The 17,273-nt window shown below is 40.2% G+C and overlaps 1 protein-coding gene across 9 annotated transcripts in view; it reads right to left on the reverse strand.

Annotated features, from left to right (window-relative positions):
* The window catches only part of DMD (dystrophin), a 2,284,432-nt gene that overhangs the window by 71,756 nt on the left and 2,195,403 nt on the right, over positions 1-17,273 (reverse strand). For all 9 annotated transcript variants that reach the window (XM_063634262.1, XM_063634265.1, XM_063634264.1 and 6 more), the window contains 2 exons: positions 16,657-16,742; positions 14,010-14,167 (listed from right to left, as the gene is read on the reverse strand). In XM_063634262.1, coding sequence (XP_063490332.1) covers positions 14,010-14,167; positions 16,657-16,742 — 244 coding nt within the window. The remainder of the gene's footprint in view (positions 1-14,009; positions 14,168-16,656; positions 16,743-17,273) is intronic.

The following is a 17,273-nucleotide window of genomic DNA, read 5'->3' on the forward strand; positions in this document are numbered from 1 at the left end:
CCAAGATGCATCTGAAGAGGAGACGGTAGAGGGAAACTTTTATTGGTAAAAGCACAAGTTTACATAAGCTGCTTGGAAACACAGTTCGTTTCAGATGCTCAACGCCAGAACTGGTGTCAGTTTATTAGTGGAGATGCCATTATTGGGCAGATGTTCTTTTGAGAGCATCTTATGTGCACTGCTGCAGTCCTAACAGAGGAATTTCTTGTGGGGCGATTTTAGAAAGTCCTTGAGACAGTCTTTATCTCAGGCATGTAACCCATGAACCCTCCTCCTTTCATGCTGTCCTGGCTCTAGTTAGTTTGGGACTGACAAAAAGTGATTTCATCCTGGTATCTTTTACGGGAGACATTTTGGGTTGTCACAACTCGGCGGGGGAGGGGGGGGTTGCTACTAGCATTTAGTAGATAGAGGCCAGGATTCTGCAAAACAGCCAGCAGTACACAGGGCAGCTTCCCACAACAAAGAACTAGAATGATTCGGGCCAAAGCATCAGTAGCACCAAGGTTGAGAAACCCTGCCCCAATGTTAACATCTTACATAACCATATGGTTCACTTGTCAAAACTAAGAAATCAACATTGATTCATCACTATTCACTAAACAGACTTCCCTGAGAATCCTGCAGGGCATTTAATAAGCCGGCAACTATCCTCTACAACACAGAAATTGGGAGGCTACGATAGGCCTATTCAACTGCCGAAATGCCATACTGGCTCATAAACTGAGGGTAGAGAGAGCAAAAAGGAAATTAAAAGCCCCAAACTAGAAGTCACAAGGAAGCATGCTAAAATTGTAGACTCAGATTTGAAATCAAGTTGCTTCTCAAACTGACAACTCTATGCAGTGTATTCCAGGATAAACAGTTGCAGAAATTTATTTATTTAATCATGGCAAATAATTATCCCAAGCAAGGTAAAGCAGGTATGCCAGTACAACGTGTGTGTGTGTGTGTGTGTGTGTGTGTGTGTGTGTGTGTGTATGTTTTGATTTTACTTAGTACAGGTCATAACCATTTAGAGAAAAAATAAGAACTAAATATGCAAATATTAAATACATACATATCCATAAATAGAATTTCTAAACAGTTTTATTGACAGAAAAAGGTAAATTTATGGAAAACATTGTGGGCAAACCACAGATTTTTAAAAAGGGTAATCTCTCCTTTGTGGCTGATATGATTTGGCTGTGTCTCCACCCAAATCTCATCTTGAATTATAACTCCCACAATTCCCATGCGTCATGGGAGGAGCCTGGTGGGAGGTGATTGACTTATGGGGGTTGGTCTTTCCTGCACCGTTCTCGTGATAGTGAACGAGTCTCACGCTATCTGATGGTTTTAAAAACGGGAGTTTCTCTGCACAAGCTCTTTTTTTGCCTGCTGCCATCCACGTAAGTTGTGACTTGCTCCTCCTTGCCTTCTGCCATGATTGTGAGGCCTCCCCAGCCATGTGGAACTGTAAGTCCAATGACCCTCTCTCTTTTGTAAATTGCCCAGTCTCAGGTATGCCTTTATCAGCAGCATGAAAACGGACTAATACAGTGGCCATTTTCATTTGCTATTTTCATTAGTAACATGTTCCCTTCACAAATCCAAAAAATCATTTCAGTGTCATTGCCACTGTTAATAGGTAATGGCATTAATAGCTGACAGCTCAACTTTTCTAGCCCTCGTTATAAAAAGCCTTAGCATTTGGAAAGATTTGCTCAATTTAAATTTATAAAAATTGTTTTTTGAATTACAGTCTGTACACAAAGATTTAAAACTACAAGGAAAATGGTTAGTCAGGGTCAGACAGTATAGGACAGGCAGTCCCTGACTGGTCCCTGACTGTTCCCTGATCTGTTATTACAATTTCTTTAACAACCTCTAAATCTACCAAGGGCATCAGTGGAATATTTTACATAAGAGAGAAGTCTGCACCAGCAAAGAACATAAAAGGAGGAACAAGAACAAGTTGTAAAGAATATTAATGACTCTTCTTCCAAACAATCCCAATTTTTATGAAAATCAAATGAGTGATAAAAAAAACTCTTTAAAACTATACAAAACCTGCATGTAACAAATAAAACAGAAGGAAGGTGACATTTTGATCCTCTTAGACACAAGGTACACTTGGGTTTTACCTTTGAGTTACTGAGGAAACTATAGTGTAGGGACACAAGGGATCATTTATATGAGGTTGTACACAGTGGTTTTTCACATCTTGCTCTTAGTGTGTGTTTCCACTCAGAGAACAGTTGGTCTCATGTGAAATGCCACATTCTATGTACAAGACTGTTTTCTATATCGTATAGCTCTGTTACAAGAGTTGTTACCCAGAAGATCAGGTAAGACTTTGCTGATCATGGCCAAGCTTTGAAATAAGTACAATAATCCATTTCCCTTTCGGCCTTTATAACATTTAGCACAGAATCAAAGAAACTTAGGGATAAGTAACTTTTATAATAACCTGTTTTAACTTTATGTTACAGATAAGAAAAGGCCCAAAGAGGTTAAGGAAACAGCTTAAGATTATCTATGATTTTAATACTGAAATATATGCTTAAAAGTGTCTTAAAAAGACAGGACAAAAGTGATTTCCTATGGGAAAAAGCAGGGTGATCCCCAAAATCTTTTGAATCTTTAATTTGTTTGAAAGTACTTGAGTCTGATAGCTAAGTAAGCAAGGCCCACTTAGGACAATGTCCAGGTGAATATAAATCTTCAACTGAATTATATGCCGATAACATGGCTGCAAGAGCCAATGGAAGGTGCAAGTGAATACCCCACAACACTGATAAATGCATACTTATATCTCATCTGATCACCTCCTTTCCCCCTTCTTTTCAGCATTACATGTCCCTCATACCCTTAGATGCTACGGCACGTATGAGCTACCTGGACTGACAGGTGCGGGTCCATATATATTGAAGCGGCAAAAAGGAAAAAAAAGAAACAAAACTCTATGAGCTTCTCAATTCAGCACAGTTTTCATGTTACATGTTTTAATTATGTCAATGTGTTGTTCCCATAAAAGAGCTGGTTAATATGGAAATGTATTTATTAGACACATGTTTATGTTGCTCTCTGGAGAAAGGACTTTCAATTCTATACACTGCCATTTTAAACAATTCCAAGACAAAAATAGTATCCAATGGCAGTTCAGTAAAGAGAGGTATCATTCTTTGTACACTCAGAACCACCTTGGATGTCCCCAGTGATATTCACGAATAGATGGGGGAGAGGTAGAAGCTCTTTTTTACGTAAGAAAGTGGTCTAATACATGCAGAAAGTATGGTAGAATTAGAAAACCACTATTATGCAACCACCAATATTATAACTGAATTAGACAAGGATCATCCATAAATGCTAAAACCACAGAGTAAAAGGTTAAGGAACGGATATTATGTCAAAATATCAAAAAATTACTTTCTAATTACAAAGGGAAAAGGATATTTTACAAGGAAAGTATCTGGTAGACACTACCTTAACATTCTTAGTGATACCGATAGGAACAAAGTAACATTCTGTTCTTCCAGATTGTGATACAGTGGTAGGTAAAGAGCATCATCTTATCGTCTTTTGGCCAAAAAATGTTAACATTAATCTAATCACAAGGAAACCATCAGAAAAGCCCAGAGTATGGGATATTCTTCAAGAGAACTGGTCTGAACTCTTCAAAAATGTCAACGTCAGCCTGGCGTGGTGGCTCATACCTGTAATTCCAGTACTTTGGGAGGTCGAGGCAGGTGGATCACCTGAGGTCAGGAGTTCAAGACCAGCCAGGCCAACATGGTGAAACCCCATCTCTACTAAAAATACAAAAATCAGCCGGGTGTGGTGGTGCATGCCTGTAATTCCAGCTACTCGTGAGGCTGAGGTGGAGAGTCACATGAACTCGGGAGGCAGAGGTTGCAGTGAGCCAAGATCGCGCCACTGCACTCCAGCCTGGGTGACAGAGCGAGACTCTGTCCCCCTACCAAACAAGTCAATGTCATGAAAGGAAAAAAAAAATGCTAGGAGACTGTTCAAAACTAAATGAAGGTAGAGAGACATGACAGACAAAAACCTTGACTAGATGCTGGAAGAAAACAGTGGCTCTAAGGAACAATTCTGCGGCACTGGGGAAATTTCAGTGTGGACTGCATATCAGAGGGTATTACTGGATTGCTGTTAAATTTGTGTGTAATGATAGCATTGCAGTTATGTTAGAGAATGGCATCCTTTAAGAAAATGGTGAAGTGTTTAGGGGTTTATGTTGTGATGCTCCTTTACTTTTAAATGGCATGGGGGAAAATGTGTTTGTGTGTGTATGCACACAGACAGACAGATACATAAACAGAGCTGAGAGGGTGCAAGAGGTAAGTAGAGCGAAAAGCAACCATGGATTGAACAGATTTATGACACAGATGAGTGTTCTTCAGACTATCCTTTCAACTCTTCTTTGTGGTCGAAACGTTTCCAAAATAAAACATTGGTTGAAAACTGTTATTTCTCCCAAGTCACTCCTTCATGGGAAGGGGTTGCGGGCAAGGCAGGAGGGTGGGCAAGAGTGACTTTAGTAACTGTGAAAGGGACAGGACAGTGGTATTAATGTCAATAGCAATGAGTGTGAAAAGTTCCCCAGGATTCGTTTTCTCTAAAAATACAAACCTAACGCAAAATTGATTTCCTTCCTGTCCTTGTCACGGTTCTTAAAGCATCTCCTCATCTACTCTGCCTAGATGTGCTTTTCCTAGATCCCTAAATGTGAATCTCCAGCCATGAAAATGAGCTTAAGAGTCCCCACATGTGCAGAATTTTTTGTTTAAGGATTGAGAGGTCAAGAGTTGTCTTTGTGAGACAAGAAGAAGTAAAAGGCTTCCCATAACTACCATCTTGGGTAGAAATCAAGTATTTTATTTAAAGTTCTGAAGATAATGAGCAGGTAGGAGGCCAGCAGTCACTGCTCTAAATATTAATCAGGACTCTGAATCACTCATTAAAGATATAATCAGCCCAAACAATAACACATGGTGATTATCCACTCTTCATTTCCATGTTCAAGGACAACTGTCCTGACCTCAGGCTCTCCACTCCACCTGACTAATAAACCAATTAACACCATGGCCCCAGGGAACATATGCACAATTTTAAATCTATGCAAATCCCTAAGTATACTCAACAGTATTAATTTATGCTACAGAGTTCTAATTTAACAGGAAAGTTAAATTAGAAAAGTTTCACATATACATGGTAAAGCACATGTATCTGTCTATAGGTACCATGGAATATACTTTCCCAAGTGTGGATCAGGGCGCATTATGTAAAAGAACAAGATATAAAGTTAGCTCTTCCACTACTGCCTCCTACAATCCTTTAAAATCCAGTTCAGGAAAAGGCAAAATTATAGGAACAGAAAACAGAGCTGTGGTTTCCAGAGATTAGGACTTAGTGAGATGATAAAGCATGAGGGAATTTTAGGGGTGATAGAAATGGAAGGAAGGAGGGAAGGAGAAAGAGAGAGAGAGGGAGGGAGGGAGAGAACGAAATAAAGAAAAGAGAAAAGAAAGAGAAAGAAAGGAGAGGAAAGGAAGAGAGGCAGGAGGGAGGGTGGGAAGGAAGGAAGGAAGGAAGGAAGGAAGGAAGGAAGGAAGGAAGGAAGGAAGGAAAACACAGGGTGACAGGAAGGAAGGAAGATTTGGTCATAACAATAAAGTGCTACTTTAGAAGGATGAAGATGGGAAACAAAATGACATGTGCTTTTCCTTAGCAATAAGTGTATAAATAAAACAGGTTTCAACTACAACACAAACCTATCTTCGAACTTCTGGTGAAGAAAACATCCATTACTCCAATAGAGAAGTTAATCAAACAAACCACTGAAACAGATCATCATAAAGCTTAACCCACGGTAGCTTATAATTTTTAAAAATAACAACTGGAAACCAATATTAAACTTAAGACAATGCTGGTAATACTCTGATAAGGGTCTTTTCTGAAAATTGCAGGAATTTTAACTAACTGTTCATGAGCAGGCCCAGTAAGAGGTCGGTGATATCTCAGCTTTTCATGGCAGCCAGCTAGCTCTGTGGAAGGCTGATTGGACTATCAGGGTCTACCTTCAATTCTGGGAAAGGCCACCTCTTTATAAATACCAAATTGTAGTAACTCTTACTAATTACTTAGTTACTAGTGAGTATTCATCCGTCCAAAAGGGGTGTAAAAAGAATGTCTATGGAACCAAAGGGCCCACAGTCTGATTAATAAACAAAAAGCCAAAGGAAACCTGAGAGAAGTAGGGTTTTTAGGAGTTAGTTTCAAGATGGAAAATCTATTAATAAAATGGAATCGGCCAGGTGCGATGGCTCATGCCTGTAATCTCAGCACTTTGGGAGGTCGAGGTGCGCAGATCACAAGGTCAAGAGATTGAGACCATCCTGGCCAACATGGTGAAACCTCGTCTCTATTAAAAATACAAAAATTAGCTGGGCATGGTGGTGTGCGCCTGTCGTCCCAGCTACTTGGGAGGCTGAGGCAGGAGAATCACTTGAACCTGGGAGGCAGAGGTTGCAGTGCGCCGAGATGGCACCACTGGACTCCAGCCTGGCAACAGAGTGAGAGTCTGTCTCAAAAAACAACAACAACAACAACAACAACAACAACAAAAGTAATCAGTTGACCTGGGGAATGCTGTCTAACCAGCCAAAAGTCTCCTGGTATGGCATTTTAACATTTGCAGAGAAACAGAATCTCTAGAATCTCTAAAATGCAATCCACAGACATGTTTTGTTATAGATAAAAGCAATTGTTAACATTGGCAGGATATTTTCATGCCACAACACACTTTAGATAATCATAGCTAACATTCACTGGGCACCTTCTATGTATCCACCACAGCTCTTACGTGCTTTGCTTCTATTGGTTCATTTAATCCTCACAACCACCTCCAAGAGTTCAGGGGCCAGGAAGGTTAAGAAATGTGTCCAAGGCCGGGCGCGGTGGCTCACGCCTGTAATCCCAGCACTTTGGGAGGCCGAGGCAGGCGGATCACGAGGTCAGGAGATCGAGACCATCCTGGCTAACACGGTGAAACCCCGTCTCTACTAAAAAATACAAAAAATTAGCCGGGCGAGGTGGCGGGCGCCTGTAGTCCCAGCTACGTGGGAGGCTGAGGCAGGAGAATGGCGTGAACCCCGGGGGGCGGAGCCTGCAGTGAGCCGAGATCGCACCACTGCACTCCAGCCTGGGTGAAAGAGCGAGACTCCGTCTCAAAAAACAAACAAAAAAAAGAAATGTGTCCACAGTCACACAGCCAGCAAATAGCAGAGCTGAGATTTGGACTCAGGCACACTTTGGTTTCAAAGCCCATGCACTTTACCACTCTGCCAGTCACTACTCCAGATATTCTGGAATGCTTTATCATTTATGCGTTACTGATCCTCCCACTTCAGTCTCCTGAGTAGCTGGGACTACAGGGGCACGCCACCATGCATGGCAACAATAATACATTGTATATTTCAAAATAGCGAAAAGAGTGGAATTGGGAATGTTTCTAACACAGAGAAATACTTGTTCTCAACAGTTGAGACTGTAATTTATTCTCATTTTCATATCATTCTACATTATAACAACTGTGCATAGATGGTATTCATTTTTGTCATACGAATAAATTCAGAAGATAGATGGAAAAGCAACTTATTCATTTTGAATACTAAGTACAACAGGAGGCAGAAAACAGATGTAAAATAAACAGATTGCCACACCAGCTCACATAGGTGAAGCACATTGAATATAAAGTTGGTATGCTTGATGCTATCTAAACAATAAAGTCCTTAAAATGTTTACTGAAGATACTACAAAATCAAAACCACAAAAAGATATCTGCACTCCCATGTTCACTGCAGCATTGTTCACAATGGCCAAGATATAGAATCAACCTAAGCGCCCATCAGTGGATGAATGCATAAAGAAAATGTGCTATAAACACATAATGGACTATTATTCAGCCATAAAAAATGAAATCCCATTATTTGCAGCAACATGTATGGAACCGGAAGACATTATGTTAAGTGACATTAGCCACACACAGAAAGACAAGTATCCCATGTTCTCACTCATGTGTGGGAGCTAAAAAAAAAAAAATGGAACTCATGGAGATAGAGTAAAATCATGACTACCAGAGTCTGGGAAAAGTAGTGAAGATCGGGGGATAAAGAAGGGATGGTTAATGGGTACAAAAATACAGTAAGAAGAAGTATGATCTAGTGTTTGGTAGCACAATAAGGTCACTATAGTAATCAATATATTTTTAAATCTTTTTACAGGTAGGGTCTCACTATGCTGTCCATGTTGGAGTGTAGTGACTATTCACAGGTGCAACTGTTGTGCATTACAGCCTTGAACTCCTGGGCCCAAGTGATCCTCCCACCTCAGCCTCCTGAAAAGCTGGTGCTACTGGTGCATGCTACCATGCATGGCAACAATAATTTATTGTATATTTCAAAGTAACTAAAAGAGTGGAATGGGAATGTTCCTAAAAGAGAAATGATGAATGTTTGAGATGATGGACACCCCAATTACTCTGATTGTGTTACCCTACACATTGTACGCTTGTATCAAAATACCACATGTAACCCATAAACAAGTACTATTATGTGTCCATAATAATTAAAAATATTTTAAAACATACTTTTTTACCTGTTAAATGACTGGCAGTGCAGGTTTGTGAAATAATTCTTTGTGCTATGATGTTACAATGGCTACAATGTCACAAAGTAATACGAATTCTTCAGTTCCATTATAATCTCTTCTTACATTGATCTTATGGGACCACCATAGTATATATGGCCTGTCATTGACCAAAACGTCATTCTTCAGCACATGACTGTATAAAGTTTTCCCACCTAAAAGTGATATTTGGTTTTATTTGAAGATAGACTAAACAGCTATGTTGGGATGAGAGTATTTTCAATAAAGATGTGTGTGTGTGCATGTATGTGTTTTGGAGTAGGGGTGTTTATTTATCTATCTCATTCTATTACAATCTAAAATTCATATAGGGGATCACATTGACACATGAACACTCTGTTATTTCAATCTAGTCTCCGAACTGGTTGAAGCCATAACATGATATAAATTGCATGATGTAGACTAGATTCATTGTGCCACTCTGGGCCTGTTTTCTCATCTGCAAAAGGAGAGGTGCAGAAAATCCTCAAGGTTCCTTCAGGCAGTCTATGTGACTCACTGCCAGGGCAGGCTTGGCCTTACTAAGGTCATAAAGATCAATCTAATCTCTCAACAGGGCTGTTTCCATGGAATATGAGAAAGGAACAAGCTGGCAATATATTAATTACAGCTGTATCTCTTAAACAAACTCGTTGTAAAACTTTACTTCTATCACTACCAAAATGAGTCAATTTCCCAGTAAATGTGTTGACTGCAATATGCTATTAATGTGGAAACATATCCTGTTGCCTCATTTAGTATCTACGAAGATACCACTGTCAAAGCCACAAATTTATAGTGACTATTCCTTTTTCATATCCGTGGATGTGACTTCATTTCCTGGCTTAATGGATAATTCCTTGGAAGACCTATAGTGATTTTTAAAGAAGCAAAATTTTTCATTTAGACCTGATAGGTGATTTCCTTTTCTAAGTGGTTAGTGGGGAGGGATATGAGAAAACCTTTAATAGATAATCCAGAGAGTGTGGCACATAAAAATGTACCTCTCTTCTTGCCACTACTGGGCCCTTGTCTGAATCAGAAGATTCAGTACCTTTCTAACTGTACCAACTTGAAACAAAGTAAGGTTTCCAGTTGGTGACAAGAAATCAAAGGAAATAAAATCTGCGATGCAAGGAATGCATTTGTAGGACAAACAAGTACTTTATTACCGTTTACCTCAGGCTGGTAGAAATAGCAGCCTTTGAGCACAAGCTTGCTGAAGGAGCCTGCCCAGCCTCATTCTCAAGGTCCTATACTTCAAACAAAGGGCAGAGGACATTTTCACTCCTGTTATCTTTCCCTACAGCAAACATTGTATTTGTTATGCACATTGCACAATGAAAGGCAAGGTGATCGCCAGTGCACCTGGCCGAGGAAAAGCATGCCAGGGCCAGGACGGGGATTCCTAAGTATTTACAATGGATCCATTCAACCTGATTGCAAATTGCTAAAACGCTGAGAGGCTCCCCAAATCTAAGTAATGTAAGCCTCACCATACATACGGAATTTACTAGCATCTGATTAGAAATACTCAATTTGCCAGCACTTCAAACTCATTCCTCTTCCCCCTCAAGGTCCCCTGTCTTGTTATACCTTTTCTTATTCCATCCAGGACTCAGGAAAAGTAGCTGTTGTTTGGCCTCGGGAAGCTGGAGAGCAGAAGTATCAGAAACTGCATATTTGGGAATGAGGTAGTAAACGTGGCGGTGGGCATACTGGACTAGGAATCAAACCCTTCCACCAGCTGAGGGACTTTAAGGGCACAGATAAATTATTCATCCACTTAAACAATAATAAAAGCAAAATCTCCAAAGCCTGGCTATTCTGTTCCCCTCAAAGACTTGGTGAGGATTAAATGAGAGAATTCATGTGAACAAAGTTTTGTCAGTAGCAATGGTAACAATATTATTTATAAGCATAACAGGTACAAATGGTAAGGAGAAGCTGTTTCATGATAGTGAAAGCAAACTATGGGTGGTTATGAAACCAGATTAGGAAAGGTCTGTAAGTTACATGGAGGAATTAGGATTTGTTCAGTAGACAACAGAAAGATACTGACATTTTCAAGGACGGCATCATATGGCAAATGCTTTTCTCTAAAACTAGTATGAGGGCAATAAGATCAATGAAAAGGACTGGAGTGTGAAGTGGAGGCTTGCTAGGAAGCCAGCGCAATGATGAGAAGGCCTGGAAACAGTGTAAGAATGGCAATGGAAAGCCATCAAACACAACATGTTTCTTTCCCTAAAAAAAGAGGCAGCACTTTACTAATTTTTTTTCTAATTATAAATGTTGAAAGAAGAAAACTCAGAAAATAAAAATAGTACAGAGAAAATCAAAAGCCACCTGTTACCACCATTCATATCTTGACTGATTTCCCCCCAGTCTCATAGAAAACATTTCAAGGCTGGATGCCCTGCCTCACGCCTGTACTCCCAGCATTTTGGGAGGCTGAGGTGGGTGGACAGCTTGAGCCCGAGAGCTCGAGACCAGCCTAGGCAACATGGTGAGAGACCCTGTCTACACACACACACGCACAAACACACACACACACACACACACACACACACAAAAATAAAAAAATTGCCAGGCGTGGTGGTCCATGCCTGTAGTCCCAGCTACTCAGGAGACTGAGGTGGGAGGATCACTTGAGCCCAGAGGTCGAGGCTGCAATGGGCTGTGATCGTGCCACTGCACTCCAGCCTGGGTGACGAAGTTAGACCCCTTCTGAAAACAAAACAAAACACATTTCACATTTCAAAGAGCTTGGAGACTGGCTGGCCAACCAGGAGGCATTCAATAAATATGCAAGGATGGACTGAATTCAAAGCTTTGAGACTGAGAATACAGAGTTGTTATTACAGAGACAGAAATGTAACCAAACCAGAGACATGGGCTTAGGGGAGTAGGAGGTTATCAAGCAAAAGGATGCAGCAGGCAGAAATGGAATAGGTTGGTCTCCTGATAAGGGGGGCAGCCCAGGGAAAGCAGAGCTTCTGTTTGGCCACCGCTTAACCTGACAACCAAATCCAAGAGGGCCAGAGGCTGCAGTGAGGATGGTGGTGGCTTCCTGATGAATCAGTACTCGGGCAAGAAAACAAAGGCTCCAGCTGGCCCTGAATACAGCCTAGTTTACTTTGCAGCAGGGTCCATCACTGAGCCTTACCTTTAACCCAAGTCACAATACACACACATATGTTTATATATCCCTATATATGAACACGTGTGTGTGTTTCACTAGAACTCAAAAAGTAACTGAGACTTGACTAAAGGGGAAAAATGATTAGGACCTATAATCCCAGCACTTTGGGAGGCCGAGGCAGGTTGATTGCCTGAGATCAGGAGTTTGAGCTCAGCCTGGCCAACATGGTGAAACCCTGTCTCTACAAAAAATTAGCCAGCCATGGTGGCAGGCACCCTGTAATCCCAGCTACTCGGGAGGCTGAGGCACGAGAATTGCTTGAACCAGGGAGGCGGAGATTGCAGTGAACCAAGATTGCGCCATTGCACTCCAGCCTGGGCGACAGAGGGAGACTCCATCTCAAAAACACAAACAAACAAACAAAAAACACACAACCAAAGATTAGGAAATAACTCACGTTTATGGCAAGTTGTTTTATAATTGGATTTTAAAAAATCAAAATGAATCTAGATTGCCTGTGGCCATTAATATTCACTGTATGGAAGTTACTTGTGTCTACATTTTGATGATTGATTGGATTGATCATCTGTCTGCATTTTGGAAGGTTTGGGTATGAGGAGGAAAAGACATTTATTTCTCCACATATATTTTACATTTACAACTAATTTGCCATAATTTTGGCAAAATAATTCAAACAGTATATCCCACTTTACATAAATGAACTTATTATGTGTGCATCTGGTAAATGTGTCCAACTAACTATTAAATAAATACTCAAACTGCTTTAAACACCTAAATATTCACAGTGTTCTGCCCAGGAAGCCTTCTATAGTTTCATCCTAGTCTGTGGTCAAAGACTTCAGATATAACCCAGTTAGTTCTACAGCTAGTTCCATTTTGTAAATCTCAGCCATTGTTAATAGAATTAGGATGGATTGAGAAACCCTACATAAGAAAAACAGCTCTTAGCACTTGAAAAAAAACAAAAACAAAAACATAAGAACACTGTGAATAATGTGATACCGAAAGCATCTTACTCCTTCAATACTGATAGCGTTACAATTAGAACAACTTTTGAAGAAAGGCCACAAAAAATGTTTATATTATTTTGTCTGGCAATCACACGCCTGCGAATTAATCCTATAAAGAAAGCTTCAAAGATAAAAGCCAAATGATAAGGATGTTCATTGTAGCACTATCTACCTAATAAAAATTAGAGGCCAGGCGCGGTGGCTCACACCTGTAATCCGAGCACTCTGGGAGGCTGAGGCAGGTGGATCACCTGAGAGGTCAGGAGTTTGAGACCAGCCTGGCCAACCTGGTGAAACCCTGTCTCTACTAAAAATACAAAAATTAGCTTGGGGTGGTGGTGGGGGCCTGTAATCCCAGCTACTCGGCAGGCTGAGGCAGGAGAATCACTTGAACCCGGGAGGTGGAGGTTGCAGTGAGCAGGGATCGCACCACTGCACTCCAGCCTGGGTGACAGAGCGAGACTCCAACTCAAAAAAGAAAAAAAAAAAGAGAAAAAAAATTAGAACAATACGAATGTCTATCAGTGGAGTGCTCAGGCATTTGGGAAGAAGAGGGTGTTTCTGGGGCGCTGACTACGACAGAGAAGAAGCAATGGGACAGGATAGGAAAGAGAATGGACAAGAGTGTGTTCAGTTAGTGATGGACATTAGCAGAGAGTATACACCTCTAGACTTTGGAGTAATAGGGGAATGTCAAAGCTACAAAGGACAGTTTTAAAAAAAGGATAGCTGTGCTAACAATTTACCCACAGCCATTGAAAGGAGGCTATAATGATAGAATTAGAGAAAGGACTCAGAGGCTGAGACTCGCCTACAAAGGCCATTTTCTTATATACATCGGATTTCTGTGGCTAGAGACTTATTTCCTCCCTTGCTGAACTTCTTCCCCTCCAGCACCTCAATAACTGTGGGGTCCCTGCTGCAGATGGAGATTTCTCTTCCTTCCTCAGCACTGTCTTCTTTCCCAAAACCTAGAGTTCCAGAAGCTGCTTACTACAGAGGTTCCAAATATCCCAAATCCCATGCCTACTGCCTACTGCCTACTGAAGAACTAATATGAGAAACTGAAGCTCTGTGGGTTTTTTAATTAATTTCTAAAATATGAAAGAATAAATATGTTACCTAGAAGGTGAATAACTTACAAATTGGAAGCAGCTCCGGACACTTGGCTCAATGTTACTGCCCCCAAAGGATGCAACTTCACCCAACTGCCTTGGAATTTGGATAGAATCATGCAGAAGGAGGCCCAGCCTGCGCTGGTCACAAAATCCTGTTGAACTTGCCACTTGCTTGAAAAGGTCTACAAAGGAAGAAGAACATTGCAACAGTCAAAACACAGCACCCATGGATGCCGACAGAACCTGACGTCCAACTCAATCCTAGTAGCAATTCTCAAGAGTAGCCAATATTTCCACAGAGTGGGGTTACTTCTAATTTGTGCTAATCTGGATATTTATTATTTTTATGAATCAAGTTAATGATCACTGTATATATATGAAGTGCGACAACTTTTACATAAACTATGTCACTGCAAGAAGCGCAAGCTTACATGTACCCTCGACACTTAAATTTCTTCTAAACCAGAACACAATCCTTGGGAATTATTATATATAGGATGTAACTACATCAGAAAATAAGTGTTTTAGCATTAAGAGACACATAACTGGCCCAAAGCACCACCCTCTTTGGACACCGGAGATTCAAAAATGTACCACAGTTGGGACTTCTTTATGGAGTCATAAGATCACTGAGCTTCTAGTCCATCATGTATGTGTTCCCACAGGATACTGTGCATAGTTTTGTTGTTGTTGTTGTTGTTGTTTTCTGAGACGGAGTCTTGCTCTGTCGCCCAGGCTGGAGGGCAGTGGCGCGATCTCTGCTCACCGCAACCTCTGCCTCCCGGGTTCAAGCCATTCTCCTGCCTCAGCCTCCTGAGTAGCTGGGATTACAGGCACACGCCATCACACCCAGCTAATTTTTCTATTTTTAGTAGAGACGAGTTTCACCATGTTGGCTAGGCTGGGGTTTCACCACGATGGCCAGGCTGGTCTTGAACTCCTGACCTCAAGTGATCTGCCTACCTCGGCCTCCCTAAGTGCTGGGATTACAGGTGTGAGCTACTGCGCCTGGCTGCATATTTCTAATTAATAGCTCATATCGTGTTATGCTGGCATTGATTTAATATGTGTCTATCTTTTTTGGCAGGAGAATTATATCCCCTTGAGGGAAGGAACCATATCTTGGTCAATTGTGTGCCAGAAGTATCTAGAGTAGAATGGCGGTACCCGGTGGATAGTAGGTGCCCAATATATGTAACAGAATGAATGAACATACTGAATGCTTGCAATGTAATGTTTTGTTCTCAGATATAAAATTTTAATCATACCTTATATTCACCTAGAAATTGCCCCTCAAAAGAAGTAAATCCAAGAAAGCTTTCTGTACCCATAAGCACACTTTAAACTCTAGGAAATTAAATGTTTTAACAAGATACCTAAGATGGCACTAAAAATTGAGATTGTACGCACAGCTTTTTATCTTCTCTCTGATATACATACCTAGATGTTTATTTTCAAAGTTATGAGTTACTTTCAAACATCTCATTTTGAATTTAATATTTTTGTTTCACCAACCTAAAAACGGGTTCCCTCTTAGTAGTTATTTGAAACACCGGCTCAAAGCTTTCTCAATTATTCAATTTAATATTATATTTACAATGTGCTGTTACTATACCATATATACGGTAGCTCAAAACCTAACTTATTATAAGTAACTACAATATTTCAAGGAGAAAAGCACACAGATATCCCATCTCATCCAAGATACATTTTAAAATGGTTAACAAAAGCTGTTCAGTTATTTTTCTCTGGTTCTGAGGATGAGAAAACTCAAGTGGAAACTACATAAAAGTGAGAGCCAAAATGGTTTGTGTATTTTGTGGCTTACTCCTGAAGGAGAAATGCTCAGTAGGACACAGAGTGGCTTTTATCTCCTGCCTGTCCTGAAGCTTAGCACATCTCCTCACATGTGTGGCTAGGCCTTAGGGGAAGAGAGACAAGACAAGCTAGGCTGGGTTTATAATTCCTACTGAAAAGATTGCTTTTAAGCATTTCAAGGGGAAAACCAAGTGCAGCCTTTCACAATATGAATGGATGGTCACTTGGTCATCTGAACCATCACTCCTCTAGCATTTGCTTTTAATTTGGTTTTACAATTTTTAAGAAGAAGAACCCAATACGTAATCAAAAGGAAATTCTGTAGGGTGGTGCCTATCTACTCTTTAAGAAACAGCAAGCTATCTGTCTCTCAAATAATAAAATGTTAGTCACGTCACGGAATTGGATGTGTCAGTACAACTTGCAGTAAGATGATTATAAAATAAACAATGTTTCTTGAACATGAATGTCACATAGTATTCTTTAAATAAGAACCCAAATACTAGACAAGTGCAGGGATTAAATCTTCACACTTATTTTTCCGACTTAGAGAAGGAGGTTAGAAAATCAGACTTTATCCCCTAGGAACATGTGTTTTATTCAGACACAGTCAATGTAATGTAAAATAATACTTGGACTGGAAAAGCTAATCCTCATTCTCTACTTAAATGCCTGCAATTTAATGTTTGACAAGGAATGGCACAAACCAAATTTTATGACACTCTAAAAGCAGTTCCCACATCTTACATGAGGAACCTGCTGTCAAATAAGAACAGTCCGTCATTTCCCATCTAGAACTAGGGTAATTAGCCAACATTAATAAAAGAATACAGCGTTAGTATACACGACTTACATCTGTACTTGTCTTCCAAATGTGCTTTACACAGGGAAATGATGCCAGTTTTAAAAGATAGAACACGGATCCTCCCTGTTCGTCCCCTGTTATGAAGAATCAAACCAGAAAACAATTACTGACACTTTCCTAGAGGGTAAACACTTCTAGTTAAGAATAAAGCCTTGAAAAGGAAAAATAAAAGAGTAAAGTACTCAATGATGTGTGAACTCTATTGACCACTGTTTTATTAAGATTGTTTTGAACTTTTCCAAATTCATTATCTCTTTGACTGATGACCTACAATGCAATGAAAATTCAACCAACTTGACCACTGAATGTCTACCAAGTTTCAATTCCTAAAAACCCTTATTTGAACTGCAAAAGTTCTACATAAATTAAGAAAAACAAATTCTATTCACCCATGGAAAGCCACCTTGGTTTAAGTTGGTAAGCAGAAGAATTACTACTCTTCACCAATCTACTTTGGTTACTAAAGCAAATTACCTACTTTGGTCATTGAAGCCAAAAAAAATTACCAGCAACTAACTGCTCAGCCCTCTTAAACGCTCAGATCTTCATCAGATTGCCCCTTATTGAAAGAAAATCAATTACTTCAGGCCACATAACCCATAATA

Source organism: Symphalangus syndactylus, chromosome X (assembly GCF_028878055.3).
Source record: "Symphalangus syndactylus isolate Jambi chromosome X, NHGRI_mSymSyn1-v2.1_pri, whole genome shotgun sequence".
In the NCBI taxonomy this organism is placed as follows: Eukaryota; Metazoa; Chordata; class Mammalia; order Primates; family Hylobatidae; genus Symphalangus; species Symphalangus syndactylus.